This window comes from Fonsecaea monophora (assembly GCF_001642475.1).
Source record: "Fonsecaea monophora strain CBS 269.37 chromosome Unknown Scaff156, whole genome shotgun sequence".
Taxonomy (NCBI): Eukaryota; Fungi; Ascomycota; class Eurotiomycetes; order Chaetothyriales; family Herpotrichiellaceae; genus Fonsecaea; species Fonsecaea monophora.
Window position 1 is genome coordinate 25,120 of NW_019174087.1, and position 12,939 is coordinate 38,058.

Below are 12,939 nucleotides of genomic sequence, written 5' to 3' on the forward strand. Positions count from 1 at the left end.
CCATCTACCTGCCCCTTCTTCTGAGAAGCAAAAACTGACCCATCTCCTGAGCACAGATGGTGCGTCAACATGCCCATTCCCCCCAACATCCTCTCTCTTCTCCGACAGCCACAACACCACAACGTCCATCTGCGTGTCCTCAAACGCCAAATGTCCGACGACGCTGTCAATCTGCCCGAGCTCGATTTCGACTTGTTCAATTCGTTCCCGCTCGCGCAAACCCACATCGACAGGAACAACTTTGGCAGCGTCGTCTACTCGTCCTACTACCGCGACAAGAGATTCCTGCGGCTGCATTTTCTCGTGCCATACTACCCGGCCCACGAGGGCACGGGCAAGGAGGAATGGATGAGACGGAAGATGGCCGTGGCGACCACTGCGATGGGATCCCTGCCAAACCTCACGTCCATCTACGCGACCGACTATCAGGGACAACTCCCCTCACTCATCCCGACCATAGCCAACCTGCACGCTCCGACTCTGCAGGTGCTCAAGCTGCACAGCCTCCCTGTTTTCACCTCCACCCGACCCAAGGGACTGTCGTATCTGAACCCAGACCAAATTCAGCTCATGGCAACGCATTTGACATCACTCACGCATCTGGAAATGGACATTCCTTCGTTTGGCCCGACCCAGGGTGACAAAGACGACCTTGCCGTTACGCCGTTTTTGTCTCCCACTCCCACAACCACGGCATTGTCAACATTGATCCGGTCCATACCCACAATGCGGACGATCAGACTCTGGATCGAGGTTCCTACCGAGAAATCTTGCTTCCAAGACAAATATACCTCCATTGGGACGAACCCGCCGCCGCTGAAACAGGATCAACTATGCCAGGCGGTCGCAAACTTGTATGCGCTGCTGATGGATCGTGCAGGAGGAGAAGGACAGACCAAGAAATTGGACTATCTAGAGGTCGCTTTCACCCGGTTGGACACGTGGGACCGACAGGGCGCTTACCCGAGATTCTTGCCCGTCAAATTAATTCCCTCGGTCTCCAAAGCAGATGATGACCACCCCCAAGGAGGTAATGGTCCGAATGAGGGACTGCAAGGAGGGTTCACCATTGAGCTGGGCGAGTGGCAGAACGACTACGCAGAGGAAGACATCCAAGACTTCATCAGCCACACTGTTGGGTTCATCCATTAGCTCTCAGGCAGCATATTGTGATGAACTGCACGCATCGAGAGCTCACCGTTCCCTTCGCGGTAACATGGTGCTCTAATCGCCTCGAGTTCTTCTTGCGCATTCCACTCCCTGACAGCGGTGTCTTTCTGCAAAGAATCTTCCACGATACTCTAACAGATCCGGTCACGAATCTTGTCATCCATGATTAGAGCCAACCGGGTCCTTCTGCCGCATGTGCGATCCGTCCCTGCTTACGGACTGTTTTGATATTGAATCGAACTGCAGTCCCGTTGATCTCTACCACCCTGAGGTATATGGAAATCCGAGCAGCCTGTTCAAGAGAACATCTCTGGCCAAGGCTGTCGGCCCCAGCAGAAGTGACAAGCTGTGATGGGGAACTGGTACCCCAGTGGCCGGGTGGATCATGCGTCTCCGCATCCTCCGCATCGACCCGTCCTAGACACGGTAGTGGATATTATGCACGAGTCTTCGGATATTCTCTAAACGTCATGGAAAAGAACGTCGCGGACATCTCCAGAGTCGGAGCAGAAGATATGTTATCGGTCCTTCGTCCGTTCTCTTCGGGACTCACCCGCTGAGCGCGAACCCCATCATACTTCTTGCGTGCGGTACATTTGTATAGACTTTTGTGTTTTGCGAGTCGCGGTCGACGATAGGCAAATAATCGCGAAAATCAATTGGCATAATGTCAGAGGACTCTGCAAAGCCGAAGAGACGGATCCTGGTATCCTATGGCGTTGATATAGACGCAATAGCAGGATGGTTGGGTTCATACAAGGGTGAAGACTCGACCAGTGACATCTCTCGAGGTACGTCAACGCCAAATATGCCGGGCTAGCATCACACAAAACCCACTTTCCACAAGTTCTGCGAGGGACAATTTATTGCAGAGAGAGCTGAGACAGACCCTTCGTGTTCCGTCCGAGTAGGTTACTTCGCTGGCACGCAAGGCGTGAGAAGGCTATTGAAGCTGTTTGAAAAATACAACATCAAGGCGTCTTGGTTTATTCCTGGCCATAGTCTAGAGTAAGTCTCTGCGTGAACTTGGAGTTGAATTTCGAGGGGGACCCGATGCTTCACCTGCCTCGTGAGCTGACGCCGTCGCCCCAACAGAACATTTCCAGAAGAATGTGCTATGATCCGCGACGCCGGGCATGAGATAGGCTTGCACGGTTACAGCCATGAGAATCCCGTTGATATGACATTTGAGCAGCAACGCGACGTGCTCGACCATACCTACCGAATGCTCACAGATTTCTGTCATGGAAAGACGCCCCGAGGAATCGTGGCTCCGTGGTGGGAGGTCAGCAGAGAAGCCACCGAATTATTGCTTCATTATGGCATTGAGTATGACCACAGCATGAGCCATCATGACTGTCAGGCATACTATCTCCGGACAGGAGATAACTGGACAAAGATCGACTATAACAAAACAGCCGCTGAGTGGATGAAGCCCTTCACCACGGGCCAGGAAACGGGGCTCGTGGAGATTCCAGCCAATTGGTACCTGGATGATTTGCCTCCAATGATGTTCATGGTAGGTCCTCCCGGCTTCAACCGCTCTTGGAGTTGACTGAAGAATGGTTCCTGGCTATGTCCTCTTCAGACAAGCTGACAGACTCGTGTAGAAAAAGGTGCCAAACAGTCATGGATGGGTGAATCCAAGAGACGTTGAAGATTTGTGGCGGGTAAGTTGCCAGCGTTATCCTGCTGAAGTCCGCAATTCTGAGCCGTCCCCAGGACCATTTCGACTATTTTTATAGAGAAGAGAGAGAGGGATTTTACTTCCCTATGACCATCCACCCGGATGTGTCCGGTAGACCGCATGTCTTGCTCATGCATGAAAGGTTAATTGAGCACATCAACAAACACGAGGGCGTGGAATGGGTAACAATGGCCGAGATGGTGGACCACTTCAAGAGTAAACACCAGCCCGCCGAAGGAGCCATGATGCCGGCACCACGGGGAGAGATCCTGTCAAAGAGCCAGAAATAGGAGAGACAGCGTCAGGGCCTTTTGTTCATGAACTTCAAAGCACCCCCCAATTTGGCAACCTTGATCACGTCACGCAAGGTGAGACTAATGCGAGTTTGCCGCTGAGCATGACCGCTCTCGTAGGGTTGTTGGTCACCGAGGAGATTCCAGTTGATGATCTGCTCGCTGTTCAGATTCTCATCCGTCTGGAGTTCTGAAATGCCATGTAGCGTGTTGACATACATGTCGCCCGTCGTCACCAGCAGACTCCGCGGTTCTTGTAAGATTCGCCATGTAGGCTTCGCTTCTCGTTCGCCAGCTTCAGTCTTTCGGTAGATTTCGAGCACAGTGTGACTCCCCAAGCTCACCGTCGCCGTGATTGGGTCGTACGCAGGACCATCTTCATGGGGCATGATTCCTTCTCCTGGTTTGTATTCATTGATCAGGACATGGTTCGGAGCCTTGTGTGTGGAACTCTCAAAGAATTTGCCTTGTTGAAGACGGGCGACGATCACATCGAGGTACGCTGGCATGGGGGCAGCAAGGAGAGTGTCACGCGAAGGACCGGTCAAGGTTGAGGGTAGAGATAATAGACGCCGGTGGGTGAGCACAGTCCATCGAGACTCGGGCAGTTTCTGGAGTTCGTTGAGGATCTGCGCCTCTTCAGATGCGGTGATGAAACTGGGGACATAGTAGCATGAAGGGGGCAGCCCTTCTATCGAATTCATGGTAGAGAAACGCCGAACTGTACTTACAGTCGAGGGCAGTCCGGACCGACAGCATGGACCCGGGACTTGTAAGAAGCATGGGTTGGATTCCACGTGGAATTCGGCAAGATTGAAAAGTTACTGAAGGTGGATTTCTCCAGAATCCCAGACCCAACCCTGATTTGGACGACAGGGCGCCACAATGGGGGACTGGATGCTGTTCATCAGTCACTTTCCAGCGTAATCGTACCAAACAGATGAAAGACTAGGTCCTACTGGTTCAAGGGATTGTCGACCTGTTGTTCTCAGGACACGTCTTGCTCAACAGAACGATGTCCCCAATGTCAATCCTTGGGATGGTCGGTCAGATCAATCACTTTTCAAGACGTCATGACTTCAAAGACACCACCAACATCGAGTTGACTTCTATTGTTCTTCTCATGTACTTTCACTCCCATATCCTGGCCAGCTATGACTAACAACCATGTTTCGCTCTATCGGCAAATTCTAGCAGAGCGGCAACATCAATATGATTTGGTAATAGCGGCAGACGAGTATACTCCCTTCCTTTATCCGTGGGATTCACTCCCAGCCTTATACTTAATCTTTGCTATCGCAATCAGCCCCAGACTGTCCCCAAGGCTGGCCAGAGCAGTCCGATGTGTCGCTTTCGTTTCGGTCCTTGCCCATGGTGCCTATGTGGCATGCTATCGCCGGACACTCTGGCTTGCGGCCGGCTATGGCATTGGGTTAATGACAGCCTGGGGTGTCATCATGTCTGGCACTCTTCTCTTGTGCAACGACGTGGGGCGAGATTTCAGAAGGCTTGAAAAGAGAGTGGTCAAAACAGAGAGTGAAGATTCCGAGTGGCTCAAGTTCACAGCAACATCTTCGCAGTGCGATCGACCTCAAATGAGCAATATGAGGGAGCGGAAGGTGGGCAGCTCGTCTTCATTTTCCACCTCGACCTCTCAGCCTGAACAACCTTGTCGACAGCCATACGAACTGGTATGGCAAGGGTATCCTTACAATTCGGACTTGTTCCACGTCCTCGACTGGACGGTCGACCTTATGACGAGTTTCCGAGCAGTGGGATGGGAACATCGAATCTCAACCATAGGGCAGATTGACCCATCAATGCCGCGAGACAAGTCCCAAAGTACTACTGCCACTGGGATTCGCGGTGACGAAAGGCAGACATCGATGGCTGCTTCGCATTTTCCGCGAACCCATCAGTTGAGAGCCTTACGAGGCTTTATCATCAACTATCTCTTCCTCGATTTTCTGAAGGCAGTCATGATCACGGACCCGTACTTTCTGGGCGTGGCACCGTTGGAATCGTCTACACCCTGGACTTGGCTTGCTCACATGGACAATGCTGTGCCAGTTGCAACTCGCTTTGTTCGGCTGTGGATTACGATGTGTGGAGTCGTAACTGCATTGACGTTGATCTTCAGCCTCAGTCCGTTGTTCTTCGCTACCATCCTTCCCACTTTTGTCGACCTCACAAAGATTACAAAGGCACCTCTCACGGAAACATGGATGTATCCACCTTATTGGCAATCGTTATCGACGTCGGTCCTGTACTCTGGGCTGGCAGGGTTATGGGGCAGATGTTGGCATCAGATGTTTCGGTTTGGCATCTCAGAACCATCCCGAGTCTTGATTGAGGGACTGCAGCTGGACGCTCGCGGCAACATTGCTCGAACCGTTCAGCTTCTGGTCGCTTTCACGTTGTCAGGCTCAATCCATGCGAGTGCTAGCTACACAACATTTTCACTCAACGGCTCGCATCCACTCTCTGGCCCCTTATTGTTCTTTCTCCTACAAGGCGTTGGCATTCTCTTACAATCATTCATAGTCAAACTCATATACAGACACGCTTCGTGGGTCAAGAATCTGCCATCCGGTATAGGCCAGACGGCAAATGCGCTCGTGGTGGTGTTATATCTTTATTTGACAGGGTCATTATTGGCCAACGACTTTGCAACCTCTGGACTGTGGCTCTTTGAGCCAGTTCCCATCAGTTTCTTCCGCGGAATAGGGTTTGGGCCAGGCGGCAAGGGTGAGGGGTGGTGGGTGTGGAATCAGGAAGGCTCGCGATTAATCGGATGGTGGAGAGGTGACAGATGGTGGGGGAGAGCGTTGGCTATATATTAGCATGTTGGATTGGGTAATGTGCATGAGACTCCAAAAGACTCTCTGATGATGGTAATATTGACATTCTGATGCCCGGCGTAAATCATGGTAAAGGAGTCGCAGGTGCAGATGAAAGCTGCCAGAGATCCCCACGTCACCTTGATATAGATGTTCCACCAGCTGCCAATGCTACTAATAATAATGAATATGTAACTAAAAATGTGGCTAGCTGCCTCCTAGGTACTAGTTGCGGTGGTGGCGGCGCCCTCTGCATGATGTCACATGGGCCAAAGTGGTGCCCGAGGCTGCAAGATGAATCCATCACATCGACTTTTGGGGTTGTCGGGGGTGCGAGAAGGGGATGGGGGGACGCCCATCGAGCAGCCACCAACGCCCAGCTCCGGGTTCCTGGCATTTCTCCCTCCCACCTCTTGCATCGATACACGCCTCCCGCCTCCCGCTTCCCACCTACTAAGCCCACGCAAGCCTTTGCCTGTCACCTGCGCCCTCGTCTTGTACTTGTACTTCTCCCATTTACCGAGTATTCTGCATGTATTTGTTGCACCGATACTACTGCCATTTGATATTGAAACGGAACTAAGAATCCACGAGAACAAGAAGAATCGACTTTGACTCTCTGACAATCAACTCGCCTTACCGCAGGGTGGACCATTCGCCCTATCTTCCCAACTTCCCAAATCATCACGCCTTGCACGCTAAGTCGTTGTAAACTTCCCGGTGGTGGGCAGCTGTCAGTCTCGGCAAAGCCGTCGCTCCACCAGCTGCATCCCGTACGGATCAGTGGTCGCAAAAGAGCCCTGCACTTGAGCCCCGGGCCCAGGCTCAGGCTCAGGCTTTGCTCCCTCTCGGACTTCCATCTCTCTTGTCACAAAATTATCGCGACAAGGCATCCCAACTCGTTGGATGCACGTCATTCCCTCGTCCATCCCATCTCACCCTCCTCAACATCACCTCTATCGGCTCACTGCAATAGACGCCCATTGATCTATTGTATCCATCCGATTCTTGATCGCGGCCCTGGAGCTTTGCGCGCTTGTCTCCTTCCTGTCGGGCGCAACCTTGCCTCGACCGCAGATCCACCCCGCGCCACCTGTTCTGTATCACCAGCACCCGAAACTCGCTCAACTTTGCGCATCTCGCCACCCTCCCAAACAGAAAGTCGGCAGCCGGTAACAGAATCGCTGCCTGCTGATGTTCATTCCTTGTTCTCTCTCCTTCAGTCATGGCAATGCAGGCGCCGCTTGCCAACGACAAGAAGAGAGTAAAAGTTTATGAGCTGCGCGACAATGACTGGTTTGACAGAGGAACTGGGTTTTGCACCGGCCAATTCATTAACGTACGCCTCGAAATCTTCTGTTTCCGTTTGGATATCGAGACGCTGGCGAGGAAAAGGGCACGCGCGCTAATACACGGTATATACAGGATGAACCGCGCATCTACGTCGAGTCCGAAGACCAACCGGATCGCATGTTGTTAGAAACTCGTATCGTCAAAGATGATGGATATCAGAAACAGCAAGGTACATTCTCTGTGAATCAAGGTTGAAGAGTTCTGGTCTGCTGACGCGCTCGAAGACACACTCATTGTGTGGACCGAGACCAATGGCACCGACATGGCCCTCAGTTTCCAGGAGGCAGAAGGCTGTGCAGTCATATGGTACGCACATGGTTCATTTCGGGCGCGCAATGGTCTAATAGTGCTCCAGGGATTTCGTACATCAAGTCCAGCAACAGTTATTGACCCTTCCTGGTAAGCGTCAACTGCGGTTCCGCAAAGTCTACTTGGCTGAGTTGATGTACAGATGATGGCCTTTCGGACGATGCCCTTGAAAATATCTCAAGCTCCTTTACCCTCAATCCCCCGGAACTGAACAATCTGGACGAGATCGAACAGAGTATACGACATGCGAGCATAACGCAGGGCGGGCGCGAAGCACTAGCAAAGTTTTTGATCCGTGAAGAGTACCTACTCAAATTAATACCGTTGGTTGAGATGGCAGAGGACCTGGAGAGTCTACCAGATCTACATCGCCTGTGCAATATTATGAAGGCCCTGATTCTGATGAACGATAACACCATCATTGAGCATTTGGTGACGGACGATATCATTCTGGGCGTCGTTGGAGCCCTTGAATACGATCCGGACTTCCCCACCCACAAAGCCAACCATAGACAGTACCTGTCAGATGAGTCGAGGTATAAAGAGGTGGTGGAGATCAAAGACCAAAACATCAAGCGGAAAATACGCCAGACATGGCGGCTGCAGTATTTGAAGGATGTGGTGCTGGCGCGCATCCTGGACGACCCTACCTTCGGCGTGTTGAACTCGCTCATATTCTTCAATCAGGTTGATATTGTACAACACCTTCAAAACAACACTGCCTTTTTGAAGGAGCTCTTTGCCATCTTCAGTACCGACAACACGGACATCAGACGGAAAGAACAGGCTGTACACTTCTTGCAGCAATGCGCTGCGATTGCGAAGACGCTTCAAATGCAGTCGAGGGCAAACCTTCTCAACAACTTCATTGCACACGGTCTCTTTTCAGTCATTACCTTCGCGGTAAAACACCCAGAGCCGTCAATGAGAACAACTGGCATTGACATCCTGGTGGCGCTTCTCGACCATGACCCTAATATGATGAGAGGCTATATGCTCAAGGCCGTATCTGAAAGGAAGATTCCCTTGACGGACACGCTGATCGACTTGTTGCATGCCGAGACTGATCTGGGCGTGAAAAACCAGCTGGCAGACGCCATCAAGATCTTACTGGATCCTCAACCCCCTTCTAATGACCCAATGGGTAACCGTCAGAACTCCGAGTTCATGACCAAGCTCTCAAGACCCCAGATGACTCCGACTCAGCAGGCCAACGAGCAATTTGCGCAGGACAATTTTGACCGATCGTGTCGAAAATTATTCCAACCGCTCAAGGAGCTCGAATCTAGGGAATCGATGCTTAACTTCAGCTATCAGGAGGTCTCGTTGTTCTCGTATTTGGTCGAGATATTGACATTCTTTATCCGCCAACATTCCATGAGAAGCCGGCCTTTTCTCCTGTCGGAAAATTTGGCACCAAGAGTGGCTCAGCTGTTGCAGGTCCCGCAGAAACCGTTGAAACTGACTGCTTTGAAATTTTTCCGGACCGCAGTCTCGTTACAAGATCAATTCTATGCCGCGCAGGTCATCAAAAGCGGAGCTTTTGACGCCATTCTGGGAATTGTCATTGACACTATGCCACGGGATAATCTCCTCAATTCAGCATGTCTGGAAATGTTTGAATTTATCCGCAAGGAAACGATAAAGCCGATAGTCATCCACCTTGCGGAGCATTACCGGCAAAAGATCCAGGACATTACCTATGTCGACACGTTTGTGAATCTTCTTCTTAAGTATGAACAGTTGACAACCGACCACCCTGAGCCTGAGCACACCTTATTCAGCCAAGACGATGCAACGCCGCCTATGAGTCGGGCACATATGAATGGTCGGTGGCAGGGTCTACCGGAAATGGATGCGAGCGAGGAGGACTATTTCAACGCCTCCGATGACGAGGAGGAAGAAGCAGAGGAAGATGCTGATCGTGACAGTATAAAGGACGTGTCTGAAAGGGTGAACCAATGGCACCGCAGAAGGATAAAGGCTGAGATGATGAATGGGAGCGCCAGTCCGGTTAACAAGCCGCTTGTAGATTATCCTGACGACGACGAGGACGACGCGATGGAAGCCAAAGCCGATGCAACACCTCACACTCCACTAACTCCAGACAGTAACAAGGATGTTTCTTCCCCCGAACCAAAAGCAGCACCTGAAAAGAAGCTGCAGCCATCACCGGAGATCAAATCCATTGCCGAAAGCGAATTGCAGCAAGCCCCCGAAAGAATGACGGAGAAACGACGACGACAAGAAGATGACGACGACGATGAGCTCGGCAAGCTTTCTGGAGGGCCCAAACGCAGAAACTCGGCATCCAGCAGTTCCAGCCTGTCCTCGCAAGGCGCACTACGTCGGAAAAAGGGATTTTTGCGATCGAAGCAGGCAAGCGGCGAGAATGGCCCGATATCAACGAGTAATACTGAGACAGAGAATCACGTCGATGGTCGAAAACCTCGCAAAATCGCCATCAGTCTCTCCAACGCGACCAACAAACCTGATGATACACCTCCCTCTACAACAAACGTCAAGCTGCAGAATAAGCAGCAGTCGGTGACGACCAAGGAGTAGGATATGGATAGAAAGCTGCCGTTATATGCGAGCACATTGCTTCTCATTTTGCGATGGTGTTTGATGGAGTCCACGAACTACTATTGTACAATACGACCAATATCTTGGGGGTTATGAGGTAGAGGGTGAGACACGGTTGCTTCAAACCAATAGAGGGATGGTTGCAGGGACAGATTTCGACATCGATGGCTCCGATCTACACGAATGCACGATGGTGTTTTGCGGCGACTGCAGGTGTGGGAGTCCCAAATGGCGACCAATTGCAACAGTTGGATGCCTTGTAAGCCGCCGAGCGGAGGATTGGGAGCTACACTCTGGTGAGATGCAAACATATTGGGAGAAAGTGGGATGAAGACGCAGAACTACAAGACACAAGACGAGAAGGACTTCTCAGCTTGTCAAGGAGAGAGCAAACCCGCTCGATGGATGGAGAGGTGCTTCATCTCCTCGCGATGGGGGCGCTCTTCTCTATCGCAGTAGTCCGCTACGGATGGCCTTGTGCAAATGGAAGAGATGAATTTCATGGTATAAAATCCGCATTGCTGCCTTCGTCTTTCTGACCCTCTCTCTTCTTTCCTGCTGCATGATAGATGATATCCAGCCTCGCCAAACACACCAAACACGCCTAGATGCTGTTTGCTGGGTTTGTCACATTTGCCCGATTTCGCAATCCTCGTATTCTGTATCATTCCGCGGTTCCCCCAAACGACAAACGGGTGACATGAGCAGATCGTCAGATCGTGACTCATTCTATTCATCCTTGTCTCTGGAAACGCCTCGTCTCCAACCTGTTCTTTCAAGGGATCATTGCCTAAAGTAAGAAGTTGGTGCGAATATTGAAGTTGTCCGGGATCTGCAGAACATTTCTTCACTTTCCCTGTTTGGTTTCAGCTGAAAACGTCTGGTCTATCAAGCAGTGGTTCGACCGACCCTGTAGGTCTGCGAACACCTTATCAATCCTGGAATGCAATGGTTAACATACCTACAGGTGCTCAGGTTTCTCTTGACCCTGGTCTTCGGCCATCTCCCTGACTACACCTGGTATACAAGCGACAACAAACCTCGGATCGGCAACTGACGGAAAGCCTCGTGGAAGCCCATTCTCACTACAGTCACTTGTTGACAGCCTCATTTTCCATTACTTCCCGTGTCGCACTTCGCCAGTGGCTGGTACCGGCGGTATGGTGGGCGAAACGATTTCGTCTTATAGTTTCGACCATGTTATTCTGCTACTTGATACACCGGATTTCGAGAACCCGCCGTCGTGGCTGAGTGACAATTTTACCATCATTGAGGGCGGGACACATGCCGGTACGTGTATCGATCAGAGAGGGTGGAAACCTTGAGAGCAGCAGACCGATGAAGGACTCAGACCTGAGTGTCGTTTCTCGTCTTTACTCTAGTCCTCATCCTGTTCTTTTGCGGTCCGAATGAGCGTCTAACACCCCTTGTGTGAAGGTGGCTCCTCCCGGAACAAACTCATCATATTCCCCGATGGTACTTACATCGAGCTGATAAACTGGATCACGGAACCCAAAGAATTCTTCGATTGGGCACCAAAATCACCCGGTCTGATCGACTTTGCACTTACAACCCCTTCGTCTGCGCAGGACACCTTTGATGAAGTGACGCGGCGCTTAGAGTCGAGACTGGAACAGACTTCTCCTGCTCAGTCCTCGTCAGCGGACGAGGTCCCAGTACCTAGAGTCGACGCTGGTGATGGAGGGCTGGGTGTACGGTTTCGACCTCCCCTTGCTGGCGGCCGGAAGCGAAAAGACGGCCAAGACGTCCAGTGGCACGTCACAAAACCACTCCTGGACGACACCGCGGAGAATGTACCAAAACCTCTCGAAAAATACTTTCCTAAAGGACGACTCGACACGCCATTCTTCTGCCACGACGTGACGGACCGGAGCTTAAGAGTGCCGTACGCCGAGAAAGAGATATCCGAGACGCACCCTTGCGGGGCGAGAGGGATACTCTGGGTCGAGGTGCTTGTTCCCGAGGACAAAATTGACAGCTACATACGCCTGTACACCTCGGTGCTGGGCACGAAACCGAAAGTCCAGGGGGGCTACAGGTATCGTCCGACCACGAGTGTGAGCTTTTTGCTCAGCACCCCGAATCCCGACGAGGAAGCCATGAAGCGCCTGCGAGGCAGGGTTGGGGTGGTGATCCGGGCGCCGAGGGATCAAGAGGATGACGCGTGGCTGAAAGAGAGGGGAGTGGGGATCCGAGAAGTGAGGCTGTTCGCTGAAGCCAAGGGCGAGGATGAGGTCGACGAGATGCCCCTGGACAGTGAAGGGATCGGCGCGAGTCTGGTGCTGGTGAAAGAGCCCGCGGGGTTTTGGGAGGAGGTCAGCTAACCTGGCAGGGTAACCACAGTCAGAAAAAAAGGAGAGGAAGAAGAACGAATTCTTTGATTTATGAGTTCTGTCTTGCAACTCTCCAGCGCGCGCAGTGATGGACGTTGGTGGTGGCTCGAACACGAAGAAAGCCAAGTGGCAGACGACAGACAGAAAGACAGACAGATAAGGGAGGGAGTCAGACAGGCGCTGGTTGCCCTTTTGCTTGGGGCGTTCCTCAATTTGTCATATTGCTGGAGAGAAACACGGGGCTACAGTGCCGGGCAATGGGATCAAGAAACACATACACACACACCTACACACACAGACCAAGTCAGTCATGTCCTCTGCGTGAACCTTGCACGATCATGAAATCG

The 12,939-nt window shown here is 51.8% G+C and overlaps 6 protein-coding genes across 6 annotated transcripts; 5 read left to right on the forward strand and 1 right to left on the reverse strand.

The window, feature by feature from the left end:
* Positions 1-69: 69 nt before the first annotated feature.
* On the forward strand, positions 70-1,152 carry AYO21_11376 (hypothetical protein; the record flags this gene model as incomplete). The annotated part of the gene is made up of 1 exon (XM_022661271.1): positions 70-1,152. The coding sequence occupies one exon, from the start codon at positions 70-72 to the stop codon at positions 1,150-1,152; it is 1,083 nt and encodes a 360-aa protein (XP_022506419.1).
* A 685-nt stretch (positions 1,153-1,837) lies between these two features.
* On the forward strand, positions 1,838-2,725 carry AYO21_11377 (hypothetical protein; the record flags this gene model as incomplete). Its single annotated transcript, XM_022661272.1, has 3 exons — positions 1,838-1,961; positions 2,043-2,178; positions 2,266-2,725. The coding sequence occupies 3 exons, from the start codon at positions 1,838-1,840 to the stop codon at positions 2,723-2,725; spliced, it is 720 nt and encodes a 239-aa protein (XP_022506420.1).
* A 433-nt stretch (positions 2,726-3,158) lies between these two features.
* On the reverse strand, positions 3,159-3,854 carry AYO21_11378 (hypothetical protein; the record flags this gene model as incomplete). The annotated part of the gene is made up of 1 exon (XM_022661273.1): positions 3,159-3,854. The coding sequence occupies one exon, from the start codon at positions 3,852-3,854 to the stop codon at positions 3,159-3,161; it is 696 nt and encodes a 231-aa protein (XP_022506421.1).
* A 753-nt stretch (positions 3,855-4,607) lies between these two features.
* On the forward strand, positions 4,608-5,993 carry AYO21_11379 (hypothetical protein; the record flags this gene model as incomplete). Its single annotated transcript, XM_022661274.1, has 1 exon — positions 4,608-5,993. One exon carries the CDS (start codon positions 4,608-4,610, stop codon positions 5,991-5,993), a length of 1,386 nt encoding a protein of 461 aa, XP_022506422.1.
* Positions 5,994-7,215: 1,222 nt separating this feature from the next.
* AYO21_11380 (hypothetical protein) lies at positions 7,216-10,217 on the forward strand (the record flags this gene model as incomplete). The annotated part of the gene is made up of 5 exons (XM_022661275.1): positions 7,216-7,329; positions 7,416-7,512; positions 7,568-7,649; positions 7,699-7,742; positions 7,795-10,217. 5 exons carry the CDS (start codon positions 7,216-7,218, stop codon positions 10,215-10,217), a joined length of 2,760 nt encoding a protein of 919 aa, XP_022506423.1.
* A 185-nt stretch (positions 10,218-10,402) lies between these two features.
* On the forward strand, positions 10,403-12,583 carry AYO21_11381 (hypothetical protein; the record flags this gene model as incomplete). Its single annotated transcript, XM_022661276.1, has 3 exons — positions 10,403-10,497; positions 11,428-11,528; positions 11,676-12,583. The coding sequence occupies 3 exons, from the start codon at positions 10,403-10,405 to the stop codon at positions 12,581-12,583; spliced, it is 1,104 nt and encodes a 367-aa protein (XP_022506424.1).
* Positions 12,584-12,939: the final 356 nt, after the last annotated feature.